At 48.0% G+C, this 12,591-nt stretch overlaps 5 protein-coding genes across 5 annotated transcripts; 2 read left to right on the top strand and 3 right to left on the bottom strand.

The window, feature by feature from the left end:
* Nucleotides 1-944: 944 nt before the first annotated feature.
* GLRG_09711 (uncharacterized protein) lies at nucleotides 945-2,455 on the bottom strand (the record flags this gene model as incomplete). The annotated part of the gene is made up of 5 exons (XM_008100396.1): nucleotides 945-1,662; nucleotides 1,719-1,843; nucleotides 1,901-1,973; nucleotides 2,041-2,188; nucleotides 2,251-2,455. 5 exons carry the CDS (start codon nucleotides 2,453-2,455, stop codon nucleotides 945-947), a joined length of 1,269 nt encoding a protein of 422 aa, XP_008098587.1.
* Nucleotides 2,456-3,110: 655 nt separating this feature from the next.
* GLRG_09710 (uncharacterized protein) lies at nucleotides 3,111-3,971 on the bottom strand (the record flags this gene model as incomplete). Its single annotated transcript, XM_008100395.1, has 1 exon — nucleotides 3,111-3,971. The coding sequence occupies one exon, from the start codon at nucleotides 3,969-3,971 to the stop codon at nucleotides 3,111-3,113; it is 861 nt and encodes a 286-aa protein (XP_008098586.1).
* Nucleotides 3,972-4,983: 1,012 nt separating this feature from the next.
* Nucleotides 4,984-5,499, bottom strand: GLRG_09709 (uncharacterized protein; the record flags this gene model as incomplete). The annotated part of the gene is made up of 2 exons (XM_008100394.1): nucleotides 4,984-5,253; nucleotides 5,350-5,499. The coding sequence occupies 2 exons, from the start codon at nucleotides 5,497-5,499 to the stop codon at nucleotides 4,984-4,986; spliced, it is 420 nt and encodes a 139-aa protein (XP_008098585.1).
* Nucleotides 5,500-6,493: 994 nt separating this feature from the next.
* Nucleotides 6,494-6,958, top strand: GLRG_09708 (uncharacterized protein; the record flags this gene model as incomplete). Its single annotated transcript, XM_008100393.1, has 1 exon — nucleotides 6,494-6,958. One exon carries the CDS (start codon nucleotides 6,494-6,496, stop codon nucleotides 6,956-6,958), a length of 465 nt encoding a protein of 154 aa, XP_008098584.1.
* Nucleotides 6,959-8,742: 1,784 nt separating this feature from the next.
* GLRG_09707 (glutathione S-transferase domain-containing protein) lies at nucleotides 8,743-9,631 on the top strand (the record flags this gene model as incomplete). Its single annotated transcript, XM_008100392.1, has 5 exons — nucleotides 8,743-8,770; nucleotides 8,826-8,860; nucleotides 8,916-9,027; nucleotides 9,084-9,267; nucleotides 9,325-9,631. 5 exons carry the CDS (start codon nucleotides 8,743-8,745, stop codon nucleotides 9,629-9,631), a joined length of 666 nt encoding a protein of 221 aa, XP_008098583.1.
* Nucleotides 9,632-12,591: the final 2,960 nt, after the last annotated feature.

The following is a 12,591-nucleotide window of genomic DNA, read 5'->3' as shown; positions in this document are numbered from 1 at the left end:
GTGTGCGTGCTGAACAGTGTCTTAACTACTCTATCCTCGTGCAAATTATCACATATTGTGCTCCCCAATTGATCTCAACGGAACCCCTCGCATTGGCTTTTTCTGACCTGCTGTTTGTCGGTCGACAACTACGCGTCGGGTCCTTTCATCACAGACCGGGACGATATCGGTGGAAACCGTTCGGTATGATTACCTTGGGAACACCGGACCGGCATAATAATTCCAGGCCTTCCGAAGTGTACGGGCCGTAGCAACGCTAAAAGGACGGCTAAATGGCACGATGATGCACTCCGCGTTATGCGGCTTACATGTGTCGTGGGTGTGGCCGATCAAGCCACAGGTGCTTGTTACTACCCGATATAGTTTGGACCGGGAAGCGGCCCGCGCCTGCAACCGCTCCAATATTATCGAGTTTATGTTGGATGGAATGTGGAATGGTTCGCAAGGATTCGCCAAGCCAGGCTGAGCCTGCACGTCTGCTGCAAATGGACGAATTCGAAGTATCCTCACGCAGGAGGTGGTCCATGTAATTTCGCACATTACGTACTAAGTATTGTATCCCTGGTAAGCGAGAGAGGTACGGAGTACAAGAGGCAAAGTTGACAGAGAATGGAACGGTATGCGGTTATGTTTTATTTTGCCTGAACGCCGCCTATTCAAGGTTAGGCAAAGTGGCAAGCTACATCAATCCCCCCGTGTCACGACGAACCGGGAATAAAGTCGTCTAGCCGCACTGTGATTCATTGATCCAAGAAGAAAGATTCCAGATTCAAGTTACGCAAGCAATCACTGCTGGTCATGAAAAAGGGTTGAGGAAATCTTCATGTCAGAAGGGTCCCAAACGACTGGTTCTGTTTGATGGTTATGCGACTCATCATCCATTTACTTGGTAATAAAAAGTAAAAAACCCCCTTCGATATCTCTGCCTAAGTCTACATGTCCTTCTAACCCTCATGGTTCTCAACCATGGTGGTGTTCAGCTCAAGGCCTCCAGATACGACTCTGTTGACAAAGTCTGGACCCAAAACCCCGGCTGTAAGGCATCCGCCCTTGATGCCCCTTGGCAAGTTCCGGTCGTAGAGCAGCGTAGCTGCAGCTTGAGCCATAAGCAGAGCAGCCAATGGATACCCCCCGTTCGTGTATCTCAGTTCCACGAGGCAACCTTTACCCCGATTCTTCTCCACCGTGGGGTCAGCCTCGACGAAAGCTGCAGCGGTCAGGGGCGTGCTCTTGAGATCTTCCTCGGATGGTCCGGTGCCCAGCTCCCGCGCAGAACGCAACACGAGGTTTCTGAACCACTGGTACTGGACCAGGGTAAGCACCTTGAGCACAACAAAGTAGCGGACCATATTGAGGATGGCGCCCCCGTATGAATCAGCCTTCTCGTACTCGTTGTACTGGAAATTGGGCCCCCAGCTGCTATTAGGGCCGCCGAGAAGACCCCAAGATCTGAGGACGAGGCCCCGGGTTTGATCGCCAGCCGGAGAAGAGTACGTTAGTCTCCCGAGCAGTGGATTCTTGTGGATTCCTCGAACTGTTCGAAGGGTATTTGTGTAAGGTATTGGCGACAAGTACGATGGCTGTGCCGCTGCAGCGAGGGCCGCCGACCCTTCGCTTGCGAACGAGACCATTGTTCGGACTGTACCACCACTCACGTCCGTCCTGTATGGTTGGTTAGCGTTGTGAGCCAAGACGGTCATCGTTGTTTCTATACGCACTCGGGAAGATCAATCCGCATCGTCATGTTCCCCATCTGCGTCGACCACTTCTCCGCAATCTCGCGACACGCATGAATGGCGACGAGATCCATTATCGCCGACCTGAATCCGCAAGATTCAACGAGCTTTGTTACGGCAAACGTCAGCTTGCCTTTGTTTCACAATTTCAAGATTTCACTTACCGCAACGCCCTTTTCTTTGGCTTGCTCGTCGAATTTGTCGATCCAGTCGCGACAAATGGTGGGAACGGCGGCGCTGCCAACGGCGGTCAGATTTTCTTGGTCTAGTGTGAGGCGAATAAGTCTAAAGGGGGGGAACAAACCAGTCCACGTAGTCGGTTCCCTGCTCGACACACGCCTGTACGATATTTTCTCCGTCGACGGCATAGAGAACGGTGCTGATGCACACCTTGGCTCTGCCGATTACCTCCCCAAGCCTTTTGGTATCATCGGGCGTGACGATTTCGAGCTCTGGTCAGGGACAATCAGCATTGGCATCGGTCTCTGTATATCCGTTGACAGGAAATAGTTACCTGGCTGCACTCTGTCCGGGTATTCCTTTTTCAGCTTGGCCGCAACCTGCTCGAGGCGCTCTGCTGACCGGCCGGCGATTGCCCATCTGAGGTCCGTGGAAAATGTGGCAGCGATGTGGGAACATACCAGACTCCCCGTGTAACCAGACCCTCCGACCACGACGACGCCGTATTTCCGGGAAGCTGAGTCGTCAGTGACGGCCATATTGTAAATGTATGTGGGTTTAGGGTCAATATCGATGAATTGCCACTGCCGTGGCAGCTTCAAATGAGGCCGCCCTTTTATGGTCAGCGTTTGGCGGACATTCGCATGCGGGATGAAGGCCAAGTGAGGCACAGGGCGGAGATCAACATGCGGACTTTTTGTCTCAGGCGGACTTTTGGCGCCGGGTAGCATCAAGAACGTTGGACATGGCCGAGGACGGCACGGATTGTCTTGCCTGCATGCCTAGCCCACTACGCGTGCAAACGTGGTGCCACCTTTCAACGTGCATAGAACAGGCCAATAATAAGTGCGAGATGTATTAAACCGTGCCTCCCTTAGACAGGCTGGTGGAGACTTCGGCGAGATTCCATGCACAAGGGGATATTGGCCGTCCCGCGCCTCCAATAGTTTCTCCTCCCGGAGCTGTTTGTGTTTTCTCCCCTTGTTCTACGTAGCCGGACGGCTGATTTGAGCTCGACGAGGGGAATGACCGTGTCTTGATCAACGGTTGGAAAACTATCCCTATACACAATGAGATACGCAGTATTATTTCAAGCATTTTCACTCAAACTTGCACTATAACCCCCAGGAAACTCGTGAGACTTTGACTTGGCGAGCAAATGGTTCTTCCGGGCAATTCAATCTCTGTTTTATCTTATAAAGAGTCCTTGTTCCGAGTCAAGTCCCGGATAGCCTGTATATGAGCCTGTAGTTGCGGGTGTTTCCCATGAGCTCTGTGCATCATTGTTGATATCACACTTGTTGAGAAACCCAAGGATGAGTCAGATGGTATCGAGAGGCTCTTGATCGAGCCTTCTGGGCTCAGATCCTCCGGGCTTGACGTAGCGCCATCGGCGACCAGCGCGGTAGCGAGGAGCTGTCTCTGGGCGCGGTTCAGCTTTTCAAAGAGATAGTTGATCAACTCGACGGTCATGACGGCGCGTGCATCGGACATCTTGTGATCGTCCGCATTGCTGCTGCTGCTTTTGCTCCCGCCGCCGTTACTAGCTTGAGTATGGGTCTCAAGCTCGCTGTGAAGTGCGGAGCAGGCGTGGACAAATGCGCTGTAGATCTGCTCGCAAACTGAGACTGCGTGAAGCACTAGGCTGATCGACGTCCGCGAGCCGTGATCCATAACAGTTTGATGGTTCTGTTGATCTCTGTCGCCGCCGGTCATTGAGCCCTCGTTCTGCTCCAGCCGTACTGTTGCCGCGATTCGCTCCAGAACCTTTAGCACTGACTGTGTCATTGCGAGGAGCTCATCTGTAGACGGAATCCCGGCTTCTGTTATGACCCGATACGCCCTAACGCTCAGTTCGGTCAACTCGCGCATGTCCGTCTCCGTCGCATCTCTCATGTTGCTCGTGTCCTCTGATCTGGGGCTTTCGGCAGGCGAAGTCCGATCCGCTAAGAATTCCAGCCCGTGGTCTAGGGCAATATTAGGCTCAAAGGAAGGCCTATTGACTGTGTCTACCCCGTACTGCATCAACTGGTCCATTGCTTGGAATGAAGCCATCGACCTTGCGTCCAGCCAGAAGATGTCATTGGAAAGCTCCGAAGAGCTTTGCAACGTTACATCAGGGCCCGTAGGCGTGCGAACAGGCCAGTTTTGAGTTGATCCAATGTTACAAAAGTCCAGGCTCAGACTTGTGCTCGAATTCGACCGCGCGTCTCTGGAGGCGCCATTCGTGGATAGTGAGTTGTTGGTCGATGGGCGTCCGCTGCGTCGACGTCCTATTCCCGTGTCAATGTTCCCAAGTAATTTCGGATGCGTTAGGCTGCGAGCAAAGGACAAGCAACAGCATGAAAACAGACATAGAGTGGCGTGTAACCTACGGTTGTGTATACAACGAGCCCCGGCCTTCAAACAGCGTACGCAGCGGTTTGATGAACTGCGGGGGTCCTTTTCGCATCGGACCTTGAGATCTCGACATCGGTCACATGTTTGTCGGAGCGGCATGCCAGTAATATCAGCATCGACGTCGGACATTGTGTACATCTGCACTATCAACTTCTTGAGTCAAGTGTTGACAACATGGGCCGCATGCAAGGAAGAGCGGACACCACGGTCAAAATACTACCAAGTATCTCAGTCTGGTCCCGCACCAACTGTATTTAAGAGCTGAACTGAATGACACCTTGGTAGGCGGGCGGGTCTGGACAGGTATCTTCATGGAGTTTTGTTGCATTCTTGCAGCGGCTTGACATCGGATTGGCTAGCTGAGACCGGGGAAGTTGATACACATTAGGTAGGTAGAAAGGCTCATGCCATTGTAGAAGCTTGACGAATGGAAACTATACAGGGCTACCTATAGACCCCTGCAACGTGTCGGGCCAAGATATATAGCAGCGAGTCGAATACGGCCAGTCCGTCCCGTAAGGCACACCAATATGCATGACAATAAGACTTACGTTAGACGGGAACGTCTTTTTGTATTTATTGTACCCTCGCTAAGCTGCAGTAACCCTTGCTCATCCTGTCTTGTTGTGGCATCCCATAACGGAGCATCGTTTCCAGAACTAATTTATCAGTTCTGGGGCGCGTCGACGATCTCTTTGTTTTCAATGTAAACCCTCTCGTACCCGACCATAATCTCACCCTTGGTGGAATCAATCCACTCCGCCTCTACCGCTCGACCGAGAGTTTGATACTCCGGGTCGCTTGTAATCGACAGCATATGCTTGAGATCACGTACCCAATAGGTCAGGACCGCGTGGGAGCTAATCACGGTCCAACCCGGGCGGACCTTTTCTACCGTCTCCGCGAGACCCGCCGAAACGTCAGACGGGCAGAAGGTCTAGGTGCCCCAGACTGTCAGCCAAAGCCACTAATGCAAGGGAGCCATGCCTGACAAGGCAGAGAGAGACAAGGGGGTGGGTGGATGGATACTGACCACAGTGTACCTCATTACGCCATGCTTCTTCACAAGCTCCGTCCAGGCGGGGTTTATGGTTTCGTGGAAATGCTTCTCAAACTCCTCGTCCGTCTTACTAGGATCCTTGTAGTGCAAGGCCGAGACCTTGAGGACATCTCGAGAAGCCATTCTGAGAGAGGGGTACTAAGACGTGAGCAAAGTCTTGTCCGATTAAGGGGAAAATAATCGTATGGTGGTGTGATTTACTATGTGGGATAACGAGAAAGGGCTCAATGCCAGGGTGGCCCTAGGCGAGGCTTTGTATTGTTTTCCTCCTCAAACCATGGCTCATGCAAGACGGCATATTCTGTACCAGGCAATGTCGCAGAATTCTGATTTGCCACGGGTACAACGGCGGATTCCTATTCATCCGACTTGAAGGATTCGTGCTCACACCACTACGGCCAGCTTGGTGTGTTTCCACCGCCGTAAGATGTACCTTGCTGCAAGGGTTCGGATGAAAGTCAGCCTCGGCCCGCTGCGGAAGGCTTACATTACGGGTAACGAGCCGATCCCTTGAAAGAAGCAACGCCGGTGAGATGCTGCACAAGAATGGAAAGATAGCTTTTCGAGCCAACCACGACCATATGCGGAAAGATCAAGACTCACTCGTTGAAAACTGTTATGACTACAGAAGAGCGCTTTAAAGCAGTTTGCTATGTGGTCACTGGGACCACCTGCAAGGAAAACAGGGTAACCTGGATAACTAAAGATACATCAATATCTAATTCAATGTAGAATAATACGCGTGGTTACCTACATTTCCGGCCTGTTTTTCGAGTCATCTGACAAGCTAATAATGTCCCCCCCTTGTTAGCCCGAGAGTACCGTATACTCCTGTTTTCTTGATGATGACCTCCGCTACTCCGTACGATTCCTTATCATAGTCCGACGGCCGAACCTTGTGGTCATAATCATTCGACGGCGGAATCCGCATCTATCCCCCGCGCTTGCAGAATCGGCATTGTATATAGAGCATAAGACTGGCCGCACTCGTAAGCTCGTCAGAGGATTCGATTCCATCCTTCTGTCCTATCCCTTACCAACGCCAAAAACTTGCGGGTACTACCATCATCGAGCGACTCCTGCTTCCAAAGACCAACACCTCGCACAAGTCTCAATCATGTCGCTACTGTATTTCGTACCTGTAGTCTCGTCTACTGTGACACTGTGGCTCGCAGTCGACCAATACTTGTTTTTTGGAATATTCCTGAATAAGAAGGTCGAGCCGAGCACCAAAGACGTCCTCACGCCTTACTGGAACAGGATGATCGAAACTGTCGTCCCTGCCATCATCGCGCCCCTCCTCGTCACTGTTGCCTCCACCACCGCCATCCTCAGCACCACCTCCGAGGAGCTCCTCCGCGAGAAGGGTTCTTTCCCATGGTACATTGCCAGCACCGCCCTCGCCGCCTCGCACTTCGCCTTTGTGCCGATTATCCTGCCCAAGATCAGAGGCATACAGAATGGGGCGCTGACGCCGGGACTCAGACGATGGATGCGCATCCACATTGTCCGCAGTGTGACGGTGGACCTTCTTGCATGGATTACCTGTATTGTCGCCAGTGCCAAGACACTGTCGGTGTGATCGAGGTCGGGCGATATTCCATCTTATTGGCGGGTGGTACGAGGTGCAGGGGAAGGGCTTGGGGATGGGTCTGTTGGGGGTCTCGAAGGGAGACAAAACTCTTGGCCTACATTGAATGTCCTACTGAGACCATAGTGTCTCAATATTGCGACATCAGCTGAATATCCACGTATGGGTGTGATAGAATGGGCTGTTCGTACGGCGGTAGGTGTCGGGTAATTAAGTCAGCCATTTTGACGGCAGTAATCAAGTCTTCAATGTTGCGATCCCTCGCGCATTGGCTAAGTGACATTATCCTGCTTATGCTGCAGTTTCCTCATGATATGAGATAATTTTCATAAATAGAGTGGACATCTTTGTATACTGCGTCACCATCAACTGAAGTCTTGTTAGCTAACGGGGTTTCCCAAACATTGCCAAAATCCCCATTGATCTTGTATTGCGTACCATAAAGGCGTTGACCTCATAATAGTTTGTACGCTACATCCTATTCGAGAGAGTCCTTCGTAGTCTCCACAGAGCGCATCTCTCTATCTGGAAGATGGTGTATGCATACAATACACACCTTGGATGATGGTGATAGCGGTAGCCATCTTAACCCAATAAGAGGATACGTTGAAAACTCTCTAGGGTTTTCAAAGACAGAGACCGACGGGAACTTATTCTAGAGCTTGGGTCCATCTCATAATTGGTATCTGTAGCTTCGAGGAGTCATCTTCTCTTGAGCCTTGGGTCATTCTGTCGACATTAAATACATATCATTATTGGCCGTCTAGTCTAATTAGCCGACACCAGCCCACTGTTAACAGCTTCCCCGCCGCTCCAGAACTATCGATTAATGAAAGTTGCATAAATTTTTGTTGAGCCTGTATAAGCACTAAGGCAAAGCACCCACTTTTCGGCACCCCCTGCATTTCGGCCACCTTTTCCCACCAAAAACAGCTAAAACTAGCTATTTATATCTTAGTACTCTTATAGATATTAAATTCTAGGAAAATTAGTATAGATATATAGTATAAATAAGAAGTCTTAAAAAAAGTTTCTACTATTTTTATATAGTAGATATAGAGAAATAGTACTATATATATAGCTGTTAAGGTTTACTAGTAATTTACTAGTAAGTACTAATATTTTAAAATCTTTAATAACTTCTTTATTTATAAGCTAAAAATATAAAATAAAGAAGTTTTATATATTTTATACCTAGAAAAGTATATATATACTACTATATAAAAGATATTTATAGCTAATTATAAAGTTACTAGTAATATTAAATTTTACTAGTAAAATTTTCTTAGTAGTAAACTTATTTTCTTAATAACTAAGTATAAAAAATACTTAAAAGAATAAGAGCTTAGTATTTATAGCTATATTATTTTTAAGTAATTTATTATTATTTTACTATATATATAGCTCTTTTCTATTAGCTATATTCTTATATAGTATAAACTTTTAAAGGCTTTATATTATAAGTTTATATTAATAATAATAATATCTTATTAAGCTTATAGTAATAAGTAAATTTTCTAGACTTTATATAGAGAAAACTAGAATTATATATCTAATAGGTGTATAGATATAAGTAGCTGCTTTTAGCTGTTTTTGGTGGGAAAAGGTGGCCGAAATGCAGGGGGTGCCGAAAAGTGGGTGCTTTGCCTTATCATGATATGCTTGTCTATTATATATAGAGCTCCGCGTTCCGCTCCGACAGAGACACCTGCATAGTAGGCCTCCGCCTAAAATCAACCCCGCCTGATAGCAATTTAGTATTGTTTGTCGCCATTATGCAACCGATCCGCTTGTGGATGGCCGGTAAGTTCTCGGCAGGCATAATTCGCCGAAGGACTCGTTCTTATTTATCCTCTAGGTCCCAAGGAGTCGGCCGGCCCGAACCCATGGAAGGTATGCTAAACAGCTGCATCAAAGTGAATTTTGCTCAGTATCATGCCTTCTTCAGGTCCTTTTTGTTCTGGAAGAGCTTGGCCTTCCATATGAGCTCAAAGTAATACATATATCCAAGGTCAAGTCACCCCCTTTGACCGACCTCAGCACCAATGGTCGAGTTCCAGGTACGTTCCATATGCGCGTGGCTATCTGGGAACATGTGAAGCTGATAAGCACGTAGTGATTGAGGATCCTAACCGGGATCTCGTCCTTTGGGAATCGGGCGCTGTGATTACCTACCTGGTGCAAGAGTACGATAAGGACAAGAAGTTGACACATGCTGAGGGGAACGAGATCCATCATCAAAATCAATGGGTCTACTTCCAAACCAGTGGTCAAGGTCCTTACTTCGGTCAAGCAGCATGGTAGGTCCTGACTCCTGTACCGATACCGTCCCAGCTCTTTTGCGAATGACTCCGTAGGTTTAAGATACACCATCCTGAGCGTATTCAATCTGCCATTGACCGGTACTTGAACGAGATTCATCGTGTCCTGGGAGTTTTGAATAAGGCGCTCGAGGGTAAGGAGTGGCTTGTTGGCGAAAAGATGACGTTTGCCGATATGGCCTTCGTGCCCTACAATAGCCTTCTTCACCTCGCGTTTGGTTGTGACCCAGACGAGTCGTTGAAGGACTATCCCAATGTAGATGCTTGGCATAGACGCATGTTGTCGAGAGACTCGTGGAAGAAGGTTATGGAGTTGAAGAACACCCTGGAGATCAATACGTAAGTTCTTGTTGTTAAATAGTGTCCACTGGAGACGAAACCGATGTGGGCCCGATATCGAGGCCATCACGTCTACATTGATCTGTGTCACTCCAAGTCGCGGTGCCTGCTCAAAAGCGTTTTGCTGCTTTAATCCAACGTGCCAAAGCGAACTAAAACCAGTACGGGAAGAGGCTTTGTGACGACAAGGTGCTGTGCCAGAGATAACTCAAGGTAGGAGTGATGATGATCACATCGTTGCGTCTATACGCGTTCTTGATTAGCATCGGTTTTACATCTTTACGCCCTCCATTATATTTCCTTCCGATAATTTATGAAGAACGCTTCATCCAGACACCGGGGTTTGAAGCTATGGAGAAAGAAGAGCTCCAGCTCGTCATCGCTGCCGACAAGTAAGTCTTAGTCACCCGGACTTGTTTTCCCTCATCTTTCTAATATTGTCTATGTCAGGGTAACGTTTTACCTAGCAAGATGACTCTGAGGCTCCTAAACGAGACAAATAACGCAAGAATGCGGCCGATGATCGCCAAGCCAGAGCTTGCGTGACGACTATCCCTCGCAAGAGCTTTTGGCGAGAACAAGAAGCTGCCTGGAACCTTATGAACGCGTTGTCTGGTAGCAAGTGCTAGAGTTGCCAAGCTTGGCAAGCAATAGAGACTGTGCTTGGCGATGACCGCCGCGGCGGCAACAACATGTGTATTGGAGGGTTTCACCAGCCCAACATGCCTCGCAACCACTGAGCCTCCCAAAACTTCATATATATGACTTTCGGGGGCCAAAGCTGGAGGATTCAAGCGCAAGAAACGTTGGAGGCTGTGTTTGGCGGTGGCCGTCACAACGGCAACGGCAGCGGTAGCTGTTACCACAGCCGCAACTACAACATATATACTGGAGCATGCTCGTACCCTAAGCCTTAGTCTTTGTTGACAAAGATTAGTTATAGGCTTGATCTAAACATCAAATTTGCTAACAAGGCATTCTGGAAGGGTAATATCCCTCTTCACATGCTTGTTTGGGACTTTCTGGGCACCTATGACTGTAGATGGTAGGGTATGAAGCCTAAGATATTGCCGGTCTTCTTAAGCCGGTTCGACAGAAGGACTACCCCGGCTAGACGCTCTTTGTTATTTTAGAGGCTTTTAAGTATCTTTACAAACTAGTCATGCTCTATTTCTCTCCCAGGCACTATGGGAAGGAGAGTTAGAATAATACACACATTATTGAGTCCTTTGCTTTCGGTCAGCAGTACAGTAAGAAGGGTGCCACTGCAGACAACATCAGAATCCCCAACAATAGCAGGGAGATGACTATTGCTTAGTACTTTCATAAGAGGTACGGTTTCTAGGACCTAATTAGTTGATGCAAAAAGTTGATCTGGCGTATAAGAACCCGTACTTCCTCTAGTGTGCTGTTGTCTTTGATGATTAGATGGCTTGGACGCCGGGCTCCCTGCTTGAGCCTCCTAAGATCTAGTTTACGAAGAACATCACGAGCGCGGCGTTTTCCGGCTGTTGTGGCTTGCGGAGCAAGAGTATCTAGGGTTGTAAACGCTAATAACTTCAATAGGTGAATACAAGTAGCGCTCAAATACAGGAGCAGGAGACAGAAAATGAGGCTAAGTCTTAGGGAGACGGAGCTAAGCTCTTTGAGGAAGAGGCTAAGAGGAGCGCGAAAGGCGGCAATGGGTAAAACGAAAAACGAGGCAATCCAAGAACGAGATCAAGATCATTCATTGGAAGGCACCTAGGAACAAACGTGGACCGTGTGAGAAACTAGCTTTGCTGTGTTTGTAGTGCATCTGTATTTCTTACATCTGCTTGCTCTATGGCACTTTGACTGGACTCTTGACCTTATTACTTTATCTCTCTTGACAGGCAGACCTATAGTGTGCATATAGACTATGAATTAGGCACAAGAGACTGCCCTATTGTAACTCTTGTGGAATTCAAGGTTGGGTTATACCGTGTATACATGAAAGAATATATGGATGGATGAGAGATGTAGATGGATTAAGGAAGGTTTATCTATGGAGATGAAATGAAAAGATAATGTGCCAGTGTGCGAAGTCGTATGCGTAGATGCTTATACCGTTTTCTCTTTTCATTGGTGGTTTACGACTCGCGTTTAGGAATGCTTGACGAATGGACCTACTTGGCTTTGGGGGTAATCTGGCGTTTAGAATACGTTGAAGAATAAGGCAAGGGTTATACATTACATAGCAGGAAAGGATGACTGCATTCAATGGCAAACAAGTTTCATCTTGACTCTTATATAGTGACTTCTACATGCATTGACTTCATACTATGGACATACTTTTAAGCATAACATACAAACTGCCCGTTTCAACTCTACTAGCTGCGCCAAAATGTGTCTCTAGGGGGGGGAGGTGCTCATGCTATCCAGGTCTCACAAAAGACTAGACAGTACTGCAAAGCGAATAATTTGCTTCTTGTCCCCGCAGCTACGTATTACTTGCTTATGCTTGAAGTGAGAAAATTGACAAGCAAGGGAAGAGCATTAAAATGATAGACAAACAAGCTTAATAGTTGGTTTATAGTCAAGACACAGAATAACCTACAGTAGATGTTGCAGAAGGGAGACGTCAAGATCTGGTCATCGTCGTCGATAGAAAGTTTGCCGAGAGCGTCTTTAGGAAAGCACTGTAAAGCTACGTTGCTAGGGTTAACCCATCTTTGATGTTTCCCCCTCTCTACATTTGTCGTATCGTTGTGCACTATGGATGAGGAAAGGCGGGGTCCTGACAAGACAACGAATCATGGAGGCTATTCAGGTGTCCACTCAACAGTTCAGTTGAAAATACCTACAGCTCCAAGCTCTCGGCCCCGGTCATAAAGAAACTAAACCACAAGTACTGGGTCTTCATGGAGGACGTGCTCAAGTATGCAGCAAATAAGCTGACGAACTCCGGGAAGAATAGGATCGCATGGGCAGAACTGATGAAGG

Source organism: Colletotrichum graminicola (assembly GCF_000149035.1).
Source record: "Colletotrichum graminicola M1.001 genomic scaffold supercont1.51, whole genome shotgun sequence".
Taxonomy (NCBI): Eukaryota; Fungi; Ascomycota; class Sordariomycetes; order Glomerellales; family Glomerellaceae; genus Colletotrichum; species Colletotrichum graminicola.
This window is presented reverse-complemented; position numbering and strand designations above follow the sequence as displayed.